This window comes from Rhinolophus sinicus, chromosome 2 (assembly GCF_057876585.1).
Source record: "Rhinolophus sinicus isolate RSI-liver-muscle chromosome 2, RSI-T2T, whole genome shotgun sequence".
In the NCBI taxonomy this organism is placed as follows: domain Eukaryota; kingdom Metazoa; phylum Chordata; class Mammalia; order Chiroptera; family Rhinolophidae; genus Rhinolophus; species Rhinolophus sinicus.
This window is the reverse complement of record NC_142502.1, coordinates 179,903,053-179,923,138: the sequence shown is the minus strand read 5'-3', so window position 1 is coordinate 179,923,138 and position 20,086 is coordinate 179,903,053. Positions and strand designations below refer to the sequence as shown.

Genomic DNA, 20,086 nt, shown 5'->3' with positions numbered 1-20,086 from the left:
TTTAGGGAACAGACATGCTTTTTATGGTGCATACAATGCTTTCCTGATTCTTATTTCTTTTGTTTCACATGAGCACCCTGTGAAAGAGGAACTTTTCTTATAAACCAAGAAACCAGGGCTGAAAGGCTAAGTGTCCTTCACAGGGCTCCCTGCAGAGTCCAACAGGATGCGAACCCCAGTCTGTTGGACTCTCACATCTGTGCCCCTTCTATTAGGTTGGTGCAAAACTAACTGTGGTTTAAAAGGTTAAAAATAATTGCAAACACCGCGATTACTTTTGCACCAACCTAATGCCCCTGCACCTCCCCTCACTATGCCCACAGTGGAGGCCTGTCATTTCTGTCCCCAGCTTTCACAGATGCCAACTGGGTCCCTTTCTGACTCCCACTGTGTCTTCCGTCAGGTTCACACATGCCGGCCAGATCCCATGAGAAGGACCTGTCTGCCCGTTCTGCAATGCAGATGTCATGGGCAGTGCTCAGAGATACAGAACGTATTTCATTCTCAAGTAAACAGTACGGGACTTCTGGATGTCCTTAGCGATTTTAAAACGATTCAATAGCTAGCTTCTGGGAGAGATCTGAGAGTACGCTTCTCAGGTGCTGATAAAATGTAAACGTACTTTTAGAATAATCTTAGCCCTTATCCTGAGAATGATGAATTGGGTATGAAAATTACCTTCTCCAGCCGCTTGTAAACAGCAGTGTAGACAAGTGCTTTGGATCCTCTTCCACAAGAAAGGGGGCTGGTTTGGAGGCACCAAAGAACCATGGCATTAGGGACAGAGGGCACCCAAACACCTGTTCCCTGATACCTGCATCGTGACCTTGCCTTCCATGAGCCAAATGAAAATGCTGGAGTCTGAGGATGACTTCTTATGCTTTCACGTCACCTCTGCCATGCCGGCTTGCTACTGCCCTCTCTCCAAACCTCTGTGAAAGGTGCAGGTTCCACCTCCTTCTAAAAACCTATCAGATACTGTATATATTGTTCCCTTTTCTCTGACTCCTACCCCTGGTTTTGATCAAACAAAACCAATGAGAAAACCCAGACATCACTGGATACTTCCGTGAGGTCAGAGACAGTGTCTTTACCTTTTCCATACACCCCTTTGCTCCCACCCCCTCCTGTGTGCCTGGCTCAGCACTTGGAACTTAATGACCTGTGGTCTTGCTGGGTGCTTGTCTGAGTCTAGTGGTCAGCAAATGCCGGCTTCTGGGCAATGGGCAGATTGTGTGATGTGGGGCGGGAACCCAGGGAACGCTGGGCGCCTACAGCTTGGAGCAGCTGGCTCTGAGGAATTATTGCAATTCTGCACAACTTAAAAATCTGCAGTTTGGGGGCGGGAGGGGGAGCGCGGGGGTGGGTCCCCTAGCGTCCCATTTCTCCTCCTCAGGCGGTTCACTGAGCCTTTTCCCTCACTGCACAGGGGCCTGCGATGCCTTCTGGACCACAAGCCGCCCTCGCTGGGCTCCCTGGTTTGTTGCTCAGTCTCGGCCTCAGGCATCTGCTTCTGACGGTCCCCTCTTCCATTTTTTGGGAAGGGGACCCAACTCGGTCCACTTCTGCTTGGTGCATATGATCACCACCTCTTCTGACCTGGTAAGTCGAGGAATAGAGCGTGGGAAACAATCTTGTTCTGCGTTGTGCCTGAGTCTTCAGGCAGAGGTGCTAGTGGTAAACAGGCAGGACGTGGGGCTGTTTCCTCCTTCGCACTTTGTTTTGAAACAAGTTGGGGCCTCGAGACTTCCTAAGAAAATCCTGGCAAATATGCAGTGTCGCTTGGGCCGTGACTTTCCAGAGGCGGTTGCCCGAGCCCCTGTGGCCTCAGAGGAGCTGGTCGGCTTCCCGCCGGATTGCCGTGCTCCCAGCCCCTGAGGGCGCGCAGTTGGCAGGCGCGGGGCGCGCTCCAGCTCCCACCCGGACAGGGCGCGCCGTTCCAGGGGTGACTCTGCACTTGGGTCTGGGCTGGGGCGCGCGCCCCGCAGGGCGGCCTCTGTGTCCAGACATCTGTCCGCCTGTCGGGCGGCCAGTTCCCCGCTGCCAACAGCCGCTGGCGGCTCAGCGCCGCGCCCTCTGCCCAGGGAGCGCTGGCTGAGGGCCGAAGCTAGGTGGCGGGAGGAGCTGGGACCCAAGGGGCGGTAGCCCGGCGGCCAGCCCCGCCCCGCCCCGCCCGCTGCTCCCCGGCGCCGCGCTCTCGCAGGGCCGGACGGACAGATGGACAGACTGACCGTGGAGGGCCACCCGGCTCTCCTCGCCGCTGCCGCGGCGGGCGCGGGGCCGCGCGGTGAGGCCTGATCCCTGCAGTGCGAGCGGGAGGCGTCGCAGAGCGCAGCGAGCCAGAGGCACCGGGACTCCTGCAGGTACCTGCTTGGGAACCCACCTCCCCGTGCGCTCCGGAGTCTTCTCTGTGCGACCCTGCAACTTTCCTCACCTTTTGCTGCCCCACCCACCCCCAGTGGCCCAGGTCATGGGTGCAAGATCCCGGAAATCTACCTCCGCAGGGTACTTCGCATACCGCTAGGCGCTCTCCATCCTCCGGTCCCCAGAGCCCACCGTCATTGGTGCCCTAAGGATCCGCCTGTTGCGCAAGTTGTGGGCAGCCCAGATGGTGCCTGGCTCTCTCCGAAAGCCTCAGGGAGTGCACCTAAGATCAGCTCCTGGGCATCGGGCGGGGTGGGGTGGGTGGAGGATGGACTGGAGGCGGGAGAATCGAAGAGCTAGGGAAAGGCGACACTTCACCGAGGGGCATCCCTGGGGCGTTTCCTTAGCCGGGAAGCTGTTCCTTCTCTTCCTCGAGAGGAGGCGCTTTCCCAGCGACTATAAGTGCTTCCCGGGCCGCCTGCTCCGCCTTCTTCCCTGTCGTTCCTCCCCTCCCTTTGCCCTGGAGTGGTTCAAGGCGCCCCGCGACAGTTGCAGGGAAGAGCGCGCCCGGGGCCCTTGTCCTGCTGCAGCGCTGTGCCCAGGGACGGCCAGCGTGCTCAGAGTGGGAGCGGCTAGGGGCTGGCAGGGCCCGTGTTGAGTCGCCGGCGGACTCCCCGCGTTTGGATCAGTGGCTGTGGTGGGATTGGGTGGCCTGGGGCGGGAACTTCTCATCCCCCGCCCCTCTGGGTGGCTGCCCGATCTCTTGAGGTGAATGAGACCATCCTGCAGGGGCCGCGGCGAGCCGGGCTGGCCGCCTTTCGCATTGCAGGGCTCGTTCTGTGCACCCACTCACCCCCCACCCCCGCTGTCTATTTTCCTCTCTTTTGTGAAAGGAGCACCTTTTGCGCCCTTGGTGTCTCCCGCATCTGGCTGGGGGGACTGAGCCGGTTTTCTAACTGGGCAGCGGGCGGCGGGGGTGGAGGACCGCACAGAACTACCTCCACCCGCCAGGATGATGACCCTGGGCTCTGGATTGATACCGCGGTGTGAACGCGGGGCGCGGGGTCCGGCAGCAGGGCTGGTCCTTGCCCTCGCAGAGGGTAGACGTGAAGACGACTTGGTTTTTATTTCATCTTACCTTCTGAAGAGTAGGGCAGGTGAGGAAAATCAGAGCAGAAGCCTCCCCTGTCCCTTCTCATGTATTTGCTTAAGTGATTTGCATAATCATTCATTCGCCGAGAGCTGTATGTTACCCCTAGCTGACCCCCTTTCTAGACTACTTGCAAATACCTGCCCAGGTAAACAGGTAGCAAGCATTTTCCTAAACACCTGCCCCCTCTCTGAAGGCAGATGCTCTAGTTTCTCTCCTCCCTGCTTACTTCAGGCTGGAGGAGGGTGGCATTGATCTTGTGGTTGATCTTGGTGTATTGTGTAGATTTCATTCTTAATCTGAGTTGTAAACGCCTGGGGGACATTGATTGGCTCTGCGGGTGTTTATAAGCAGCCCCCCAGGGGCCAGGCTCTGTCCTCTGCTCTGGGAATGCACAGCTGTAAACTGAGATTGTTTCTCCCAGTCTAGTCCTACTCTTCCTCTTTTATTTTCACCAGACTCCTTCCATCTTTTGTCCTAATATTAAATTTGTCTTTTCAGAACGAGGAATTGTCAGTGTTGGGGTAGAGGGGAGAAGGTTGATACTGAAGTGCTTAAGAACTCTGAATCCAAGGCGTGTTGTGAATATTCCAAGGAGACTTGTGAGATCTGTTTAATTGGGTCTCATGTCTGAGCCGTGATCATCTGGAAAATCAGTCTGATTAAACCCATTCATGAGTGCAGCAGAGCTAAACTTCTGCTGGGCAAGCGTATGAGAGCAAGCAAATTGGGAAGTCAGAAGCAATATTTGTTCTGTTCAGAGATATTAAAATATGAAAAATCCAACCGTCTGACGCTTGGGTTTGCCAGCAAAGCACCAGCTAAGTATTTTTCATTATTATTATTATTATTATTGAGAAAAAGGGAAAGAGTGGGGACTCCAGGCACCTCCTGTCTTCAGTGAGTTTTGCCCGTCACTGTAATGCTTCACAGACTCTGCCTCCCTCTGCTCTACCAGAGACCTCAATCTGCCCTGGCTAGCGCAGTCTCAGCTTTGGGAAAACAGGCTCCACACGGTGTTCCTTCTCCTCCTCCTTCTTTTATTTAGTAGATAACATTTATTGGCTGCGTACTACACAGGCAGCTCCTCTGCTGGGCACTTTTTCAGGCATTATCTTATCTCATTTAATCCTCAGAACAATCTCATGGGGAAGTGAGGCTATAGTCCTTTATCGCGGTATTTCTGTGGGAGCCTCGGTAGGATGCATTCTGGGCTGTATGGGAGACCAGAAGGACCGGGCTGGGCCTGAGGCCTCACTAGCGGGTGAGGACAGCTCTCCTACTAGCAGGTGGAAGGTGTGTGTGTGTATTGCTCCTGCTTATCAGATGTTGGGAGCTGGATCCTCCAGAGTGACACTTGTGTGAAATACCCCCAAGGAGACTGTAACTAAGGACCTGGGAACCAGCCCTGATTCCTACCTCTTTATGGCTCCTGGATTTGACATAAGTCACTTCTCCTCTCTGAATCTCAGTCTGTTTAGCTACCAGGATCTATGTGTCTAATATTTATTGTTACCCTGTACTAGGCACTGTGCTAAAATCTCTCTATGCATTAACTCATTTCATCCTGATGATGACCGTAGCAGGTGGGCTCTATCATTACCCTCGTGTAGATGAGAAAAAAGAGACAAACTGAGTCACTTGTGCAAAATCACACAACCAGGACCATGTGAAGCCAGGATGCTAACCTCGGCCGTCTGGCTGCAGAGCCATTGTGAGATTCTCTTCTCCTTGTTTATCCCTACAGCCCCAACACTGTGCCCTGCATTTAGTAGGACTCAGACTGGGTTTGTTAAACGGTGGCAGGTAGAGGTGGCTTGCTGTCACCAATAGACTTTTCAACCCCTTGTCACATCCTTAAAAGGAACCTCGAAAACTGGACTAGAAAAATGTTCTTTTTGCTTTTGCCAAAATACTCTTCTTTCCAATGGAATTCTGCCAAGCTGGTTGGGAAACAGGAAGACAGACCATAAAGATCATGGGCTAGGTAAACATTATGGCTATTTTAGAAAATGTGTTTATTATCAATGAGAAACCCAGAACACTTTGCACTCTGAGTCAAGTCTATCAAAAAAACTCCAACCAACACACCAGAATTTGTTGTGTGGGGTTCATGTACCCAGCACTGCAGGTATCGAGGGCAGGCAGACTCTAAGACATGTTCTCCGACCTTGAACTTACAGTGAACCTGGAGGCTCAAGGTTAACAAGCGCAAAACAGGACAACACAAGATGCTAAATATTTGAGTCCTGATAAAAATCACAGAGACTCTGTCACATTTGTAAAGCCTGTTGTAGTTTGCAGAAACTTTCACAGGGTTATCTCGTTTCAGTTCTCATAGTAACTGAGTGTGGTAAGTGATAGGCAGGAAGGAGGTTAGGAAGCCCATCCTGTAGATGAAGAAAATAAAGCAAAGTGAACCTTGGACTTGGCCATAGCCAGGTGTCTTCTGAAGCCAAGTCCATCATCTTTGTGTCTCGTACGTTGGACAGTGAGATGTGGTGGGTCATTGGAGGTGGCTGAGTTTGAGTCTGATCCTGACGCTGGCTGTTGGTTCCTGGTCTTGGCCAGCCAGGGTGCTTAGTGGGGGCAGGGGAGGAGGAGGAGAAAGTGTTTTTTGATGTTGTTTATTTTTGCATAAGCGTATGTGAAACGTGGAGAAATCTCAATTATGATGAGCACACTTAACAATGTTTAGAATGTGTCATCAAATATAGAAGCTGATCTAGAAACATTTCCAGCCCTGTATTTCTTTATCCTTTCTCTAGGTCACCTTTTACAACTTTGTAACACAGACACACCTACCCCTTATAAAAGTAAATTCTTCTGGCTAAGCTATAAATAGTTATAAGACTAGGTTGTAGTATTTTTCTTTGTGGGAAAGGGGTCTCACTCTCTTTGGAATCCTGAAAGCCTTGCACCATGGTTTCCTTGGAGTTGATATGCTATAAAATTGTCTTGACTTGCACAAGTGTTGAATGATGCAGCCCCAAGGTCTGCTTTTAGCCAGTCATGTTACAGAGAAGCAGTGAATGTCAACAGCAATGGGCTTCAGTGTACTTGCCAAAGTCCCCAACGAATGAAGCATCCTGCAGCTGAGCACCTGGAAGATGCTTACCAACGCGGACTTAATGACTAACTTATGTAGTCACCTATACATCCTCTTTACATACACAAATGTGTACAAGCATTCACTTAACAAGATTACCCAGTATTATGTACTGTGCTAGGGGCTGGGTATGCTGTGCTGAAAGAAATACAGATGGAGGTGGGGTGGAGGCGGGTAAGGAGACAGACAGTTAACAAGTCACTCACACATTTAAGTAGCGGCAAGCCTCCTAAAGACCTTCACGGGGAAGGAAAACAAGGGTGGGGAGGTCACTAGTTTAGATGGGGGAGCTGGGGAAGAGCCTTTTCATTCTGAGGGACGGGTGGGAGTTTATGCAGTGAAAAGTGGGAGAAAGAGAATTTCCGGCTGAGGCAAGAGGAGGATTCTACGGCAGGATGAGCATTGCATGCTGGAGGAACTCCAGGAGAACAGGGAGGGGTGGGTGGAGGGGAGGACGGGGCCAGATCGTGCTGCACCCTTCAGGCCAAGTTCAGGATCTTAAGAGTTTATCCTGAGGGCTGTGGAAAGAATTAATAGAGTTTCAGCAGCCAATTTGTATTTCTAGAAGATTGTCAGTGAAGGCTGTGAGGAATTGATTAGAGAGGTTCAGTGATGGCAATTGAGAACCTCCTTCACAGGCGTGCTGGACAGGTGGGGCCTAAAGCCAGCGGGACTGAGAGGAAAATGAATGGCAGGTAAGGAAGTGGAGACCATACATGTGTAGGTTGGTTGTGAAAGGGAGCAGAGAGACAGAGTACCGGGGAGAGTTTGTGTACATGCTTGTGTGTAGGTGCAAGGTGACCTTGGCCGAGGGTAGGGAGCTGAGTCCAACTCCTCAAGAAATCAAAACATGCACTTCTCTGTGTGTGGAATTAAATGGTACTATCACTTCTAGAAGATTAGAAATTTGAATACTAGCTTTGGCTTTGTCTCCAATTGCTGGGTAAATTTGAGCTTATCAATTGCCCTTCCCTGTTCCCCTCCTCGCCCCCCGACAGCCAGGTGGTTTTATGATTTTAAAAAAGAGATCTTTCTATGAATATTCTTCTTCAGTAGCATCATTTATTTGTGTTAAATTTGGATCCTTTTTATGAATTGAATTAGGAGAAATTTGAGTGGGTAAACGGGCACATTTGTGGTGAGATTCTGAGCATTTGCTCTTTGATGACCACCAATAAGCTGCTTTCAAACTGACTTAAATGAAGAGACACCAGTGATGAGCCCAGTGGTGAGGAGATGCCAAGCTTGTCCGAAATATATGGGGGTGAGGCCCTGTGGAGAGGCCCGGGCATGGCGATAAGCCAACTTTTGTGTCTCAGCAGAATTCTTCTTTACCCAATCTTCCTCATCACGAGACACTTCCTCTGTATCCTCAGATAGTTTGTAAAAAGATGGAAGGGAGGTGCATCTGGTCTCCTCTGGGAACCCACATTTAGCAGAATACGCTGGCCTAGTCATCAATAGTGAACACCACAGCGAGCTTGATGGGGCCTTGAAGAAGTGACAGGGGACCCAGTGATCAATTTCTAGTTGTAGGGAAGGATCGTAAATAGGACCACAGAATTGAAAGTTACTCCTAAGATCAGTTAAGACTTTTGCTGCCTCTTGAAGACTTCTTCCAAGAGTGCTGACTTATATCCTGGCAAATAATTAGTGTGTTGAGAGAAAAGAATGCCAGAAGACTAAAATTTTGGACTTGAACATGCTTCCATTTTTTTTTTTTTTACTTTCATTCTTCTACGGACTGGTTTGATTTTCTTACGCCCTGATTGACATACCAAGGCGAACCTGCAGCATTTCCTATGATTTCTTACGGTAAAGAGTTTAATTGGCTCTAGAGGTGGGAGAACTTCAAGGTTAACGACTGGTTTGTACATGTAGATTGAGAGGAGACATTTGGGTTCCGGCAAGGTTATTTCAGCATTTTTGTCTCTGAGATCAGTAAATCATACCTTCTGGACAGTGTTTTTTCTCGTGGGTTTTTATGATCCTGGTTTTCTAAGTCTGGTACCCTCATGAGGCCACTGACTTAGAGCGCCAACTTCCCCACCTCCCGTGGTGATTAGATTGCTTACAGTATTCAAACATTCAAAACAGTAGTTTCCAACATGTACACAAATTGGGAAAGTTCACGTAAAAATAAGAAGTGTGAGTGTTCTTGACAAATGGAGAGATCTGACCTCCTGATGCCCACACGTAAGGGACAGCAGCCCCCTTTTGGCAGGACTGGCACTCTCCAGCTTGTCACCGTGGCCAGGTGTCCTCCTTTTCCATTTCGGACAGCTGCCTGGCTCCTGTAGGTATTCTATTTTGTGACCCCAGATTTAAAGTTTGGGAAGAGGAAGCAGAGTTTCACAGAAAACCAAGAATGAGTCGTCAGATAAGTGGTACCGTGTTTCCCCGAAAATAAGACCTAGCCCGACCATCAGCTCTAACGCGTCTTTTGGAGCAAAAATAAGACTCAGTCTTATTTTACTATAAGACCGGATCTTTATAATATAATATAATATAATATAATATAATATAATATAATATAATATAATATAATATAATATAATAATATAATATAACACCACGTCTTATATTTATTTTCGCTCCAAAAGATGCATTAGAGCTGATGGTCCAGCTAGGTCTTATATTCGGGGAAACAAGGTATCAGTGAACCACAGGGACCCAGAGGTCTGCGGTGACAATGCCTGGGACAGGTAAGTCCCATGCAGATGAGAAGTGTCCTTTGGGTTTTGTCATCTGGAGGTGCCCTTAGCAAAAACACTTAGTTGAGTGTTAGGGCAAGAGTCGTAGAAACAGGAAGGATGAGTGTAAAACAGCATCTCAAGAAGCTGTGTTGCAAAGAGGAATTTGGGGTTGGGAGATTTGATTTCATTTTATTTTTTAACATGTGAGTGACTTGAGTATATCTACATGAGGATTATGTGATATAAAATAATGCTTTCTTTGTTTGTCATTGGCTTACAATGTATAACTACAAGGGGTCCAGTCTTAGCTTTGGTTGTTCTTCTTGAAACAGAGCGCTCCCCAGGATCAGATGGCATGAGGTGCTTTATATGTCTGGGATGACATCCTTGCCAACTTTAGCTCTGACCCGTGTGAAATGCGTTTTTGCTATTTTAATTCGGAAGCAGCAGTGCCTTAAAGTGGGTAATTCTTTTTAACATTTTAACACCAGCAGATTAAGTTGAACAGTGCCCATGTGGTGATTCATTATCTGCATTTACTCATGTGTGTGTATGCTGTCCATCTCCTTTTATCTCTGGCCGAGTGGAATCTGTGGGGTGATTTTATCAGCCAGCGTCCCTTCTACTGCAGCCTGGGTTAGTGTGCTTTTATTGGTTCTATGCCGTATGTCAATTTTTCCATTTTGCATTTGTCTTATGATATAGCTTGATCCAATAGTTGTGTGTGTGTGTGTGTGTATTAGAACTTACCTATCTTGTCTTTGATGAAAACTCTTTTTATTAAAAACAAAAAAAACCTGTATCTCCCTTCTGCAGTAGCTACGTTTCTTCTGCGGTGACCACAATTTCAAAAGTACATTTACTATGAATTTTCTTTTCTCCCAGCAATACAGTGGGCGAGAGATTTTAAAATTCGACATGGAGGGGAAGCAGCCAGTAGCTATCCCTAACCTTAATCCTAACAATTGTCAACCAACTAATTAATTCATGAATTAATTCACCAGGTAATTTTTATGAACCTACTATGTGTCAGATGAGGTGCTAAGCACTGAGGATATGGTATTTGCATGAGACAGACAAAAATTCCTGCCTTCATGGAGCTCATTTTCGAGTGGGGAAACAAACTCTAAATAAAAGAAAGAAATAAAGTCTATGTCTCAAGTGTATTTTAGGGATTGATAAGTGCTAAGGACAAAGAATAAAGCAAGGAAGGGGGATAGGAATTTCCTGGGAGAGGGGAGTATTTTAGATAGGGTAACCAGGGAAGGCCTCGTTTGGAAGATATCATTTGAGTAAAGCCCTAAAGGAAGTGAGGAAGTGAGCTATGCAATCATCTGGGGCTAAAGCATTCCAGGCACAGACACCAGCCCGTGCAAAGGCCCTGAGACAGAAATGTGCCTCACTGGGCATGATTAAGGAGTAACACTGAGACCAGTATGCCAGAAGGGAATGAAGGCCAGTGAGAGGAGTAGGAGATGAAATCAGATAAGTACAGGGGCGGGGGGGGGGGAGGGAGCTTTATTCTGAGTAAGTTGGAAGCCAGTAAAAGGCTGAACATAGGCGTGACACGGTGTGATTCACATTTTAACAAGATCTCTAGCTAAAGCATTCTTACCCCTTGTTGTGTCATGGACCCTTTTGCAGTCTGGATCACTTTTCAGAATTGTGCTTTAAATGCAAAGAATAAAGGCCACAGGCTATGGATCTGATTGTATGGAAGTATGACTATCGAACTATTAAAACCAATGTATGATTCAGCGATAGATGCGCTTCTTTATCCACTCATTGAAGAAGATCTAGCAGGAGGTCTGTAACTATTGTGATTTCAAAGTCATACTGGGCACACGTGATGTTTTGGGAGATCTGCAACAGCTGTGACATGACATGAAATTTTCTGGGATTTCTATTGGGGTGAAGTCACAGGTGCTGATAATAGTGCCCTGGGACGCTGCCTACCTTTTTAATGAGAGGAATCGCTAAATTTCAGTTAGAGGTTAGTGAACCATCAAGATCCCCTTCCCCCCCCCCCAGTTAGATTCAAGGACCACTGAGTTCTCTCTATCAACCCTGATCTGTTAGGTGGAGAATAGATGAAACGGGGTCTGAAGGATAATTGGGGTGCTAACGAAATGTTGCGGATGTTTCTGGTCGTGTCCCGCCTGCATTTCAATAGGCATGGCTGGCGTTCACGGCTTCTGTCTCCCATCACTGCAGTCGTCGTACCCAGTGGTAGCCTCTGATTGCTTAGACGTTCTAGCAGCAACAGTAACTCCAAGAGGTTTTTACAATATCTTTCTGGTTCTTTGTGGCTGCACAATTCAGGAGGCCTGGGTTGTGATCCCTTTGGGTCGGCGCAGTCCCATGCAACCCGTTCTCCTTTCCTAGGGACCCTCTCGCCTCAGCTATTCCTAGCTTACGGAGGTGTGCAGAGGACAGGCAGAGTTCTTTATATTTTAAGAAGAAGCAATCTGTATAAATACCACTACGTCATAGGGCTACATACAGGCCAGGTCAGAAGCTCTCCAGTCTCCACATCTCTGCGTGAGTTCTTCCCTCTCCTTGGAGAAGGGCCTTCTTGCTCTTACCTGTCTCCCTTACTTGCTCATATCTGAGCCGACCCTCAGGGCTCAGCTCAAATGCCACCTATTCATGAAGTTGTCGCTACTTCTTCTCCCAGAGGGACCCTTTCCCTCCTTTGAACTTCTGGGGCACTTTCTCAGTACCTCCCCTCAAGGTACCTGACGCGTTCTTCCTCGTGGTGCGTGCACTTATTTGTTTCCCTGTTTACCCTTTTACAAGTTCTTCAAAGCTCCTGTAAACTCTGAGGACAAAAGCCATGTTGTCTTTTGTTCTCCATAGTTCCCAGGACAGCGCTGCCTTAAAGCAGATGTGAATGACTAGCAGAAGCTTATGATTCCTACCACTGACGCAGGAGCATGTCGGCAGAAGATTCTATCTCTGTATGTAAGTTCACTTCATGTTGATCCCATTCCCCCATCCCCCAAACACTGACCAAGGCTGCTTAGGACCTTTCCTTTTCCCAAGTAGAAATAACCATTTTCATAAGTGTTTTATAATCTGTGTAAAGAATTTCAGGCTCTGTTGAGAGGTAGAGTACAAAAATCACCCTGAATTCCATCACCTAGACAGAATGCATTTAACATTTCGATGCATAGTCTCATAGACATTTTGTTTTCACTTTATAAAATCAGACATATTTTATAAAGATCAGATCATGCCCTATATTGTATTAATTACTTTCTTTTTTTACTTAGCGTGCGGTGACTGTCACTTTTATGAATCTGCAGGCAGTGCAACATAGTGGTTAAGAGAACGGCTTCAGAGCATAATTGTTTGAATTCAAACCATGAAGCTATCGCTTAATAGCTGTTGACCCAGAAAGTTACTTAATGTCTCTATTTACCAGTTTCTCCATCTGTAAAATGAATCCAGTGAAAATACTACTACTTGTCCAAGTGTTGAAGATTAAGTGTGTTCAGACATGCAAACACTTAGCCAGGGCCTGACTCAGTACACAGGAGCTCTTACTCTTATTATTTCAGCGTTTCTAATGGCCATAGATTCTTTCATTGCATGACCATGTCCTAATCTATTTCATCGTTCCCATATTGATGGACGGTTAGATAGCCTTTGGCTTTTTGCTCTTATGAATAAGTAATGATGTAATCCACATCCTTGTCCAGACGTCCTTGCACATTTGTCTGATTTATTTTCTCAGGACACATTCCAAATGTATAACTGTGGAATTTTTTGATACACATGGGTACAGTGTTCTCCAGAAGGTTTCCTTTAACCAGTTTACACCCCTATGATCATTGCATGGTGTGTTTTTTTTCCCCCTTTGCCCTCCCAAACTTCTTGCTTTCTGTGTCTCTTTTTCTTACTGTGTTGGTGCAGACATTGATTCATCAGCCTTTGGAAACATGGGGACAGCAGACTGAGCACAGGGTCTTAAGGTCCTAGGTGGGCTGACCTGCTGGACTGTTTCGGATTGAGGCCAGAGCCCTGCTTTGGGCCAGCCCTGTGGCTGGGGATTCCGGACAGGTGGAGGGAGCCAGGGCATTCCTTGCTTGGGCCAGTGGAGTGGGGCAGTCACATGGGCCACTCAGGGTAACCCAGAGCCCTGTTGACCGCTGGGAATAACTGTGTTGGGGCCAGTGGCTGTGTGGTTTTGCTTCCTCTATCAGGTGCAAAGGCTTGCATGGGGCTTTCCTTTCTGTACCTTGTCTTTGGAGCTGAGTCGGTGACTCAGCAGCATCCTGCTCCCCAGGGAAGGTTGTCTAGGAACAGAACCAGAGGAGAGGAAAGTGGTATTTGGTTACCCATGCTTCCAGCCTCAGGGATTCTGGTATTCACTCACTGTGGATGGCCAAGAGAAATAGAATTTATAGTAACCTTCCACATATAATTTAGAGGCTTTGCTTTAGAACGCACTGGCTGGTTTTTCTCTCTTAAAGACCAGGACTTTTAGAAATGTGTTTTTAATCCCTGCATAGAATAGACCCTGAAAAGTTTTCATTTTCTTCTTGGGATGGATCAAACATTAAAAAGAAAATCATTGAAAATTCAAGGATTTCTCGTATGTTAACGTCCTTCTTGAAATTTGATAATTGGGGAAAAGTAAGTAGTGGGGGGATATTCTTGGTGTTCTGTCAGAATCACCTGGAAGGTGTTGTATTATTTTGATTGCTTTGGATGATAGGATTTTGTACGATTTAAATATAAGCACAAATTTCCTGGTACACTAAATCAAATTATGGTAGTCTGATTGTGATATTATAATTTTATTTAAGCAAAACGCTGGACCACAATTCTCATTAGTTAAGCAAGATAGTGGTAGGGTCAAATTTCACCTTTCATTATTATTATTTTTATTTCATTTCTGATTTTATTGAAAATGGATGAATAGTAGTAAGACTATAAAACAGACATGTATGTGCATTTTCCCTGGGACATCAGTGAGTCTCAGGAGACGGAAGCTTTGGTCAGGAGTGGATGTGGTCAGCTGAAGCACCACCACCTGCCAAAAGCTGTAGCAGGCCTCATCTTTGAAACTATATTAGTGCGTGTGCACTCTGTGTCAGTCTGGCACTGAAAATGTTAGCAAACATAAGACAGACTTAGAGAAAATCACTAACCTTTACTCTAACTCAAATTGCATGAAGCGTGCTTTGAGTTTCAGCAAAAGGTTAACTTTGCTTTTATCTTCCTTCATTTGCCAAGTGTGCTTGTCTGACACCGGAAATGCCATGCCTGAATTCTGAAAGAACAAGTGTTGAAGGAATATCCCCAGCTGTTGTCAGCGGATGAAGTATTCATACAGACTGTGGTTCTGAGCTTTCTGAACTTACAGCTTTCAAAGAGGTGTCTGTGGTCTCTTTACTCCACTCTAGAGCAGTGGTTCACAACTGGGGACAATTTTGCTCTCCAGCGGATGTTTGGCAATATCTGGAGGCAGTTTTGCTTGTCACAACCTTGAGGGGTGGGGAGGAGACATGCTACTGGCATCTAGTGGGTAGAAGCCAGGGGTGCTGTTAATATCCAGCAGTGCATAGGACGGCCCCCATACAGAAAGAGCTACCTGGCCTCAAGAGGCCAATAGTGCCGAGGCTGTGAAAGCCTGCGCTAGAAGTTTGCAAGGTCAGGATGTCTCCAGGGGAGCTGGCTGGCTGCCAGGAGGGTGCTCAAAGGTGCTATTTACCTGATAGCTCCTCACAGGACAGGGTCAGGCTCTGTCTCTGCCTTGCAACTTTGGAAACTCACTTCCCAGTGTCCCAGGGCTGATCAGACTCTAGGAGGTTGACTTGCATAGAAACCCATAGGAAACTGAGTAATAAACTTCTTCTTGTCTTGTTGAGTTCCACCAGTCAATAGAACTAGTGGACAGAGTGGACGCTTGTTTTGGCTGCATAGCTCATATGCCCCCTGTTGGCAAGACGCCAGGGGACTGAAATCGCCAGGAGGTGCCTCAGGGAGCCTAGGGTCAGAAGAAGGGGGGACTTTTGGGTATCTGCTGCGACCTGAAACTCTGAGGTCTGGACACGTAACACTCCACTTAAGATGAATCCCAAGAGGATTGGAGATGCTGCATCTTCAGGACAGGACTCTTCTTTAGAAAGCCCTGGAGTGTGTCTTGGGAACCAACTTGGATCTTTTGCACTTTCGTCCTTTGATTCCATTGCTGACCGGCTGCCTTTCATTATCCGTATTGATTCTTTTAATTTACTCTTTAGTCTGGTTGGCTGGGGGGAGAGGAATTAGTTCACTAAAAAATGTGTCAAGCATCATCTATAACAGGGGTAATTAATATGAAGATTGATATTAAGATACTCTCCCTAACTGGAGACTTTCTCAGTCTAGTGAGTGGCACTGGGGTGACAGCATTTCAGAAGCATGTGAGCAGGGTGGTGACAGGTCCACTCATGACTCTACGCAAGTAGAGAGGAGACAGACCGAAGCTGTAATGTCACTTGCAGTGTCTGCTTCGATCTTTCTGATTTTATAGTTTAATTTTTGGAGAGCAACTTTATTCCTGGTATTTTGGTTCCTGGGAGAAAGATACAGGGGGTCATTTTTACTCCTGTGAACTGTCTGCTTGTCCATTTGATAGTCCTCATTCTGTTCAAGATTGGATGTCAAGTCTCGGGATGATGAAAGAGTCCAGTATGCCACCTTGTCTTCACCTTTTCCCTCTCAGTAATGGAGGCCGTCATTTTGTACATTTTTGAATGCTGTTGTCAACCCCACCAGGAAACATAGCCATGCTGGAGAGAAGTGCTAGGATGATGCAGAGTTTCCCTTTTTATTGTGAAGAGAGGAGTTCTGCAGAGACTTTCAACCCTTGAGTGAACTTGGTGTGTTTTGCCAGGATCCTGCTGAATCACTCAGAAAAGTCAGAAACCTACTTAAGTGCCAAGTCACAGACGATACTCTCTTCTTCTCAGCAGTTACGCCCTGATAGGAATGGTAGGGAAGCAGAGAAATAGAGACATTTGGTGGGGATTATGGAGAAGAAAGTGGAGCATGTGTTGGTTGTGCATATTTTTCTTCCCCAAAGCCCGCCGGTTTGGGTCACGTTCTACCCCCTTGCCCCATCCTTCCTTAATTCATTAAGCATGAGACTTTGGGCAGGTAGCTAGCTTCTCTGAGCCTTGGTGTACCGCCTATAAAATGGGAATAACAGCATTTACCACTTACAGTGGCTGAGGACAGAGATACTCCTGGAGAGGTTCCTGGCATGTTGTAGGGACTCAGAAAATGCTAGTTATCATTTTCTATGGATAGTCACATTTAGAATGTGAATGCCCTAAGAAGGATGTGAAGTGACATAAATTCACACCTAGAGGTATTGACTGGTATTATATTTCCCCCCCAAAATCCAGTTTCTTGGACAGGAAACATGGTGGTGGAAAATGAGGCAAGGCACCAGAATTCTGAGTTTTGGGGGGAGGAAGAGAGAAAGGGACAGCCTGGGATGTTATCCATTCATCAGACATTGATGGAGGGCCCACTAGATACCTCCTCCTGTAAAGAAGATACACTTGGCTAAACTCACAGCCTGTCTCTGGGCCAGTCCTATCTTCTGTGATGAGCTGGTTCCCAGCAGTGTTTGGGTTTTTTTTTCTTTTTCTTTTTTTTTTTAGAAGTGCTGAACAGCCTAAGTACTTTGTTAGTTTTTTGTTTGGTAATTAATATAGTCATATCAAAGCTATTTGCAATTAATTAATTATCTCCCAGCCAGATTAATCTTACCTTCCCTTAAAATGTGCTACATTTGGGAAGACATCTGATAGGAAAAGAAAGACTATACATGCATCCTCTGTCCTTTAAAAAGAGTGGTTGGGGCATGGGGGAGAAGGTGAAAGGATTAGAAAGGACAAATTGGTAGTCACAAAATAGTCGTGGGGATGTGACACACAGTATGGGGAATATAATCAATAATGTTGTATAGATTATGCAGGGTGTCAGCTGGATACTGGATTTATCAGGGAGATCACTTCAGAGATTGTGTAGATGCCTGACCACTGTGCTGTACACCTGAAGCTGAAGTAGAATAATATTGAATGTCAAATATATATGTATATATATATGTATATATATTTTTTGGCCTCACCACGGGATGTAAAATACAGCATAGGGAATATAGCCAATGGTACTGTAACAGCTACATACAATATCAGAGGAGTAGTAGACTTGGGGGGTTTATCACTGTGATAGGTGCAAATGTCTAATTATTATGTTGTTCTGTACACCTGAAACTAATATAAAAAATTAAATTAAAAAATAGTAAAATAAAAGGCACAGCAGCATCTCTTTGTTTCATTGGAACATAAATATTAATATCTGAGGCTAACCCAATTATGTGCTACTGGGAAGCCTTAGAAGGAGGGGCAAAGAGAGGGACAGGGGGAGGGGCAGGGGGAGGATTTTAACTCTTGAATCGATTTGATTTGTCCCTGTTGAGATTTCTCTACCTCTTCTGCCAAGAATCCTATCTCAGAAGTTCAGTTTGGGTGGTGCTGCATTTTTTTTTTTTTTCTGGATCATTCCCCCAAATCGACTCTATTGGAAGTGGAAAATCACTGAAGAATTGCTCTGCCCATTGTTTGCTGCGACCAGCTCGGAAACCGTTCTGCTTTGTTCTCTCTCCATTGCCTCCTGGGTGTTAATAGGACACCAGTTACTTGTTAAGGTTTGGCTTGGGGGCCTGTGGGCTTCTGGCGGTGGCAGAGAGGGGCAGGCACCACATCTTGTTGGTAATCCCAAGGCCTAGCACATGCCCTGCACATCATTCGTCTGGCATGAATGTTTGCTTAGTGACTGACATAGCCAGAGGCACTTCTTTCACTTTTCTTTCTGAAGCTCAGAATCAATCTTTTCTTCTAGCTCCCTTAACCCCTCCCCCTTTGGACATAGCATGGATTGGAAAACATGAAAATCAGTGGACGGAGGCTTAGTACTAGTACAAAGCTATGGGAATGTGTCACATGAGGCAAGGCTTACCTGGTTGGGAACTGGATTTTTTTGCTTCCTTTATTTTATTCAGGGAGATAATTGAAATTTGTCTTTTTATTTGTTCTGATACAAACTTAACTCTCCCTCCACAGACAGACCCCCTCATACACCCTCCCCCCCACACACACATGCATTAACCAGAGGATTCTGATACAGCCCGTGTAATCATTGCTGATCTGTGAAATATAACAATGAACAAATAAAGCTAAATTGAATTTTTCCAGCCTTTGAAACCTATTGATGTTAAATTAGAGCGGCAGTGTTAATTCTGTTAGGGTACTCACACTCAGAACTCAGTCTCCGAAATGGATGGAAATGTATTCATTAGAGATTTATAAGTATATCTTTGATGAATTCGCTAGGAAAATAACGCTCCTGGAAGAAACTGTGTGGGAGGTAAGTGACTGCAGTCCTAATTCTAGTGCCACGTTTCATCTTTGGATGTTTTGTTGGTCTCAGGGTCAATAGAGATGGCCCAAGCGTCCATTATAGTCAAGATCTGAGAGTCCTTAAGCCGGAGAGTGGTCGTCAATCCTGAGGCTTTGTGATGATGTCTCTTAATCCATGTGTCTAGTGGGAGTGATGATTCCATGAGGGGAAAAGACTATCCTCTCCCTCGGAGTTAGTTGGGGTCTAAGATATGGGGCTAATCAGTTAAGTGCCCTTGCGCTGACTTTGAGAGAGAACGTCTTGTCGTGGGTGTCTTTCCTTGCTGGAGTTACTAACTGATTGAGGCTTTCTTCTGCAGGTGAGAGTGATTTCCCAGCGATTGCTTTGTAAACCAGAGAACAGGAGTCTTCGCTTCCTTTTGGCCACTAAATGCCGATGTGCACCACACGTTCCAGTGCGGGAAGAAGGGCAGAGCTTCTTGGATGATGATGGACGTTCCACGGGGCAGGATGAGGGCAGAGTGTATGACAGCAACACCACAAGGGTAAGATTTCCTCCCTGACATTTTCTTTGGCACCATTATTTGTCAAACGAAGGGGAGAACGAATCTTATGGTGTAGTGACAGAAATGAAGGTTAAACACTAGGGAGATTATTCTGGTTGTAAAATCCACTGGGCAGTTGGGGCCAATGACTAAGGGGGAAGGGAGAGTCAACCTGGAAGGAGTAATTTGTTGTTTTGGGGGACGTGGCTGGCGAACTTTGGAAGATTCTGTGGTCCACATTGCACAGCTCCTCTTTCGACATTTGTAGTTCAGACTTGAGGGAATAACACTACTATTTTTGTGATAAGATTTCAGTTGTGTCCATTTGAATCGATCTAGCTTAAAACGGGTGCTGTGGAGCTGGGATGGGTATAGTCACAGATTGGGGGGCTTATCGGAAGTACCTGGCTCAGAGACACATATTTGTTTGAGCCACATAATGTTGAAATCATGGCAGATCAGTTCTAATTAAACTTGAGGTATTCCACATAAAAAACAGGATTTTCTGGTTCTTCTGGAACACTGAAAGATACATCTACCCTGGCCCTCCATTCCCACAGAGAACTCTGGTGCTGAGTAGCCTCTGCCCCTTAGACAAGCGTGAATAGTTCACCACCGTCCCCACCAGCCCACTTCATTTGTTTAACTGACTTGTTTGCCACTGGAAGCATTTCACCAGGCCATGCCTGGTCTAGCTCATTCTGCTGGCTCTTTGACAAAAACAGTGATGGCTTTTATTAATTCTTCCAGATAAGAGGGAATATCTTTCACTAGACTATGGGCAGCAATTAACATAA

The 20,086-nt window shown here is 46.4% G+C and overlaps 1 protein-coding gene across 3 annotated transcripts in view; it reads left to right on the top strand.

The window, feature by feature from the left end:
- Positions 1 to 1,755: 1,755 nt before the first annotated feature.
- KCNS3 (potassium voltage-gated channel modifier subfamily S member 3) overlaps positions 1,756 to 20,086 on the top strand; it is a 28,061-nt gene continuing 9,730 nt past the window's right edge. Inside the window, exons 1-3 of one of the 3 annotated variants that reach the window (XM_088796283.1) lie at positions 1,756 to 2,363; positions 12,179 to 12,283; positions 19,104 to 19,289. In XM_088796283.1, coding sequence (XP_088652409.1) covers positions 19,228 to 19,289 — 62 coding nt within the window. In that variant the 5' untranslated portion in view covers positions 1,756 to 2,363; positions 12,179 to 12,283; positions 19,104 to 19,227. The remainder of the gene's footprint in view (positions 2,364 to 12,178; positions 12,284 to 19,103; positions 19,290 to 20,086) is intronic. The other 2 variants (XM_074331722.2, XM_019753921.3) reach the window with 2 other exon arrangements.